Raw genomic sequence first — 5,128 nt, forward strand, 5'->3', positions numbered from 1 at the left:
CCCTCACCCCCCCCCCCACCCCCCCCCGCCCTCCTCCGCTTCCCGCATCACGGCGAACGAACATAACAATCTTAAAAACTCGGGACGAGTAGATATCAATTAATTTCTCGCCGAAGGCTATTCGTCAAAAGTAAGGCGGGTCGTTGGCTGTACATTACACAGGCGTCGGAGGCATGAGCACCCCGGGATGAAAATCATGACTGCATTGGAGGCATTCTACTGGAAGCTATGGTGCGACAAGCCGTCCGGGTGTGCCATTTGTAACGATGTGCAGGTCTGCACCATGTGTATCAGATGCATGCAACGTCGAGGTCGACGCAGGTATGTAGTTGATCTGACACAGCCAATCCACCTCTCAGTAGTTTCTCTCTCGAATGCAAGCTGCTACCTGATCAGTTGGATCCGTCTCTGCATGGCTGTCAGGCCGGCCAAGCCCTCAGTGCTTTGAGTTCATGTCTCCTCGAGGCAGATGATCTCACAGGGCTTGGCGTTCCTGCGTAGGAGTTGTTCTCCGGGCCCAGGGTGGATGCGCTACTGCCATGATTGGATTGTACGCTTTCCGGTGCTCGCTCTCTACGCGGCAATAGAGCTGAACGTCCAACCAGCAGGCTGCAAGTCCTAAAGCGTTCAAGCGGTTGTCCAGTGGAGGGTGGAGGAATTTCAAGAATAATCCCCTAAGACACCATGGCTGTAATTCGGACGTCTTGGTACGAGTCACAAGACTGACACCATACTTTGAAGGACAGTGTACAATCCTGACTACAGCCGGCCGAGCCAGTGTGCAAAGCTCTGGCTCGTGGGAATTCGTTCCCAAAAGCCTTCATGTAGACATGGCGTCCTCACATCGAAATCCCACAAGACTGCGAACGTGGACGACGCGTGCAAGTAGCTTCCTTCATTGTAAGATGCGTGAGTCATATCAGAACTCAGCCTGCCTAGCACAATTCAACAGCTGGCAAAGAGCCCCAGCAGAGCCATGTCTGCCCGTCTGCAGCCTTCGTCATGATCGTTGTCGCGAGACTGCCGCTGCACCCTTCGTAGCGTCGTCACGGCACCCTCGCTATCGACGAAGCCGCAAATCGCCGACCAAGACGTGCACGCAATCATGCGGGCAGCAAGGAACGGTGAGCCGGAGCGAGAACCTGCATGTCCAACCAATCGCAGCATATGTGATCCTTGGTTGAACCACCCTCGTAACCAAAGGTCCGGCGCCCTCGGCATAAGAGGCAGCCATGCCTCAAAATGCAGCTCTTGCGATGGGTGGGTTTCTTGAGGCCACTGGCTCGTGCATAGCGAAAGCGATAGTGGGAGGTCTGTTCACGATTGATCTTGCTTTCCGAAATGTTCAAAGTGGTGCGCCGCACCCCGAGGTCGTCAGGATGCCATGCATGTGAGATGGGACATGCTTATGGCCTTCCTTGGACCATGATTTGCCATGACCAAGGACCCCGCCCATTCAGTCACTGCAGAAACACCATCCGCACGTCGTACCGGACGGGCGAACAGGACGTGGCCGCCCGTCGCCTCCGGTCAATCCGACAGGTTCTGGACCTCGCCCAGCTCCATGTCGGGCACGGCCTGCTGGATGTGCTTGTCGAGCAGGGCGTCGTAGATGGCGGGCCCGCCCGGCAGCTGGGTGATGAGGCGGCGGATGTAGTTCAGGTCGTCCTCGGCGCCGATGCCGATGCCGTTGGGGCTCGAGGGCGTGAGGGGGATGCGGGCGAGGACGTCGACGACGGACGAGGTAATGTCGAACAGCTTCTCGGTGAGGGCCGCCCCCTGGGACCTTATACTTTCGAACGCCAGTCCCGCGTCAAAAGGGTCAGGTTCCTGGGGCTTCGAACGGTAGTAAAAGTGGAGCTGGGGCCGCCTGGAGGCCTTCTCGAGAAGGTAGCCGAAGGGCAGGCGCCACTGCCAGAGGATGATGCCAACCAGAGCTGGGTGGCGCCGAGGTTTGCCTTTTGCGTTTTCTTGCAAGCGCAGCGTCGCCGGAAGGCGGCGTTGACGGCGAGCTTCGACGTGGTTGGAGCGCCGCCGGGCGACGGCGGCGCCGCCACCTGCTCCTTGTTGAGGAGCGCGACGAAGGACGTTGTCGAGGGGCCCGGAAGAGGGCGGCGAGGCACCAGAAGCCGACGAAGGGACGGGTCGTCGTCGTCGGGGCCCGGGCTCGGCGTCTCGGGCGTGATCTGCAGCGTCACGGGCCGGCGGTAGCGCACGGCGTGCGAGCGTTCCGAGATGAGGAGCACCCAGAAGAGGCGGTCGGCGAGGGCGCGCACCTCGGCGTCGTCGTCGCGCGGCCGCAGCAGCAGCCACAGCGTGTTGGCCTCGCGCAGGAAGAGGAAGGCTTGGCTGTGGTGGAGCAGCGCGGCGTGGCAGGCGTAGAGGAGAAAGGTCAGGAGGCAGAGCGCGAGCGAAGGATTCGACTTGCGGGCGAAGTGGCGGTGCGCCAGGATGGCCTCGTCAAAGAGGCGCTCGCCGTAGGCCGAGTTCTTCTCCGCGATGAGGCCCTCGTTGAACAGGCTCTCGGGCTCCTCGACCTGGAGCAGGATCAGCGCGCTCATGGCGGCGAGGACGAGCTGGGCCTCCATGGCGACCTCGGACGGCGTCGAGCTGGCGGCGGCGGCCTTGAGGCGACCAATGTACTCGGCCGTCACGATGGGGATGGTGGGGTACAAGCGGGCGAAGAAGCGCCGCGCGCAGTAGTTGACGACGGTCACCGGCAGCAGGTGGGCCAGCCGCTGGACCGAATCCTGCGCCGGCGGCAGGACGTAGGCCTGGGGGCTCGTCGCCGCGGCGGCGCCGGCGATGTGTCCTTGGGCCCAGGTGATCTGGACGGGACCCGGCATGCCGAGGCATTGGTCGGCGAGGCCATGGTCGGAGCAGCGCTTGCACGGGCGGTAGTCACTGCACGCGCGGCGCAGGTTCCGACAGCGTTGACAGGCGCGGGAGACCTGGGCTCTCTTGGCTACCTTGGCGGTCGCATCGTGAGCATGAGGGTCGTCTTCGCCGGGCCGCTTCTCAGGCCGCAGGTGAGACGAGGAGGATGTGGCGGGGGACAAGGAGGTGTCGGACTGTCTTCGGATATGACTCATGGTCCCCTGCTGGCGAGGCGAGCAGCATCGTGCAATGGCCGCAGGGCTTGTTCGAGATATGTGTGTGTGTGTGTGTGTGTGTAGTGTCGCGTGTTTTGACTGAGCCTTGCCCATTCAGTTCGCATCAGGTTGCATTGCCGACATCTGGGGTAACGTGGGGTCACATGATGCTGAGTCAGCGCTCGATCATGCGCGCGAAGCTTGTCATATTCATCTATCAATAAAATAATAGGTCACATAAAGAATTGAAGTAAATCCAAGGCGGACAGAGTCCTCCGAGTCTTGGTCCAAAACTCGGCAGCGCCAAAATGATTCAGGGGAGGCTCGAACTCCCGACCTTCAGTGAACTCCTCTGATCGTCATCAAGGCGTGAGCCTCTAGATCAGCGTGGATGGATGTTAGACTGACGTGATAACCAACTACACCACCGAACCGGATGATTTCGGTCTAGTTTGCGGGGTTCATGGCCTCATGGTCCCAGATGGCGTGGTTGCTGGGACTTGGTGACTATCCACCTTAGCTTAGCTAGCAGGCGGTTGGAAAATGCTCAAAACACTCAGAGACCTCCCAGCTCAGGGTCCCCTACTAGATTTGCTAGTAGCCAAGGGTCAACGAGAGTTGTCAATTTAAGAACAATAGAACCAGGAATCTTTTACTGTGCAAGACGGTTATACATAGGATGAAACAGCATGATAACTAGGTAGTTTTCCTCATTTGTAAAGGCGTAGAAATGTCATCGATGCGCCAATTATGTGGTTTGAGGAGGAATCACACGGCGTCTCAAACTTTTGTCAACCGCTTGCTTAGGACCCTAGGAATAGATACAGATAGTTCATGATAGATTTGGAGAGGGGGTGAGCACGGTATGGGCTTCGAGGCCCCGTCTGTGTAAGACATTGCATGGGGACAGTCAAGATGACGAACCTGCATTTCCCCAGAAAGTCGGTTCACATGCCGCTTTGGATAAACTGTCTAGTCTCGAAAAAAGAAGAAAAAGAAAAGAAAAAGAAAGAAAACGCCCCCCAAGCCTGGTTGATGGACCAGGCAGATTGCCATGCAGAAAAGACGAACCCACGCCATCCTAACGCCTCGATCGCCGACAGCGCTCTAGCTTCACTCTTATTGAAGGCGAGTCTCGCTCACAGCTTAAAGTTTGTGTATATCCTTGACTCCCACACACCCAGTGCTGGCCAGCCGCTCTTGTCGACCGAGCTCTCCTCCACGCCAGCCGTGCCAACAAGAAGCCGCACGTCTCCCTTCTCGCACTCGAGAGCAGCAGCCACATCGCCCACTGGTCTCTCCTCTCTGGAAAAGTTCATGACGACCAGCACGCGCCGGCACTGCTCGGTATACGGGCTCTGCTTGACGTACTTCCACACCTTCTCATCCTCGGGCTCGAGCAGCTTGTGCGACCCAAACACAAACACGTCCTTGTAATGCTTTCGTAGCCTCAGCATCTGCCGGTAGAACGAGAGAATTGAGTTGGGATCGGCCATCTGCTGCGCGGCGTTGATCTTCTTGTACTCGTCATGCACCCTCATCCAGGGCTTCGCGTCAGCAGACGTGAACCCGGCGTTGGGCGAGTCGTCCCACTGGAAGGGGATCCGCGCGTGGTCCCGCGCCATGATGCGCAGGCCGTGCATCGTCTTGGCCATCTTGTCCTCGTCGCCCGATGCGCACGCCTCGGCGTAGAAGTTCGAACTCTCAATGTCCTTGTACTCCTCGACGCCCCACGCCGCCGGCATGTTGGTCATGCCGATCTCCTGGCCCTGGTACAGGAACAGCGTGCCCGTTCATGGTGGCCTGCCACAGCGCGATGGTCCTGGCGCTCGCGGCCCAGAGCGCGGGCGTGGCGTCGTCGCCGAACCGCGACACGGCACGCCCGTTGTCGTGGTTCTCGCAAAACGCCGTCGCCCAGGCGTCGGTGCCCTCGATGAAGGCCTGCCACGTCGCCGTCAGCGTCTTGAGCCGCGACAGCGGGAACGGGTCGTAAGGTATTTTGCCGCCGAACCCGTTGCCGTTGCCGAGCCGGATGA

The 5,128-nt window shown here is 59.2% G+C and overlaps 2 protein-coding genes and 1 non-coding gene across 3 annotated transcripts; all 3 read right to left on the reverse strand.

The window, feature by feature from the left end:
- Window positions 1-1,530: 1,530 nt before the first annotated feature.
- On the reverse strand, window positions 1,531-3,092 carry VDBG_10077 (conserved hypothetical protein; the record flags this gene model as incomplete). Its single annotated transcript, XM_002999737.1, has 2 exons — window positions 1,531-1,870; window positions 1,933-3,092. 2 exons carry the CDS (start codon window positions 3,090-3,092, stop codon window positions 1,531-1,533), a joined length of 1,500 nt encoding a protein of 499 aa, XP_002999783.1.
- Window positions 3,093-3,401: 309 nt separating this feature from the next.
- On the reverse strand, window positions 3,402-3,526 carry VDBG_15217. The gene has a single exon. It is a non-coding gene; the product is annotated as a tRNA-Val (tRNA).
- Window positions 3,527-4,231: 705 nt separating this feature from the next.
- VDBG_10078 (alpha-glucosidase) lies at window positions 4,232-4,837 on the reverse strand (the record flags this gene model as incomplete). Its single annotated transcript, XM_002999738.1, has 1 exon — window positions 4,232-4,837. The coding sequence occupies one exon, from the start codon at window positions 4,835-4,837 to the stop codon at window positions 4,232-4,234; it is 606 nt and encodes a 201-aa protein (XP_002999784.1).
- Between the last annotated feature and the right edge of the window lie 291 nt (window positions 4,838-5,128).

The sequence above is a fragment of the Verticillium alfalfae genome, genomic scaffold, assembly GCF_000150825.1.
Source record: "Verticillium alfalfae VaMs.102 supercont1.18 genomic scaffold, whole genome shotgun sequence".
NCBI classification, from domain to species: Eukaryota; Fungi; Ascomycota; class Sordariomycetes; order Glomerellales; family Plectosphaerellaceae; genus Verticillium; species Verticillium alfalfae.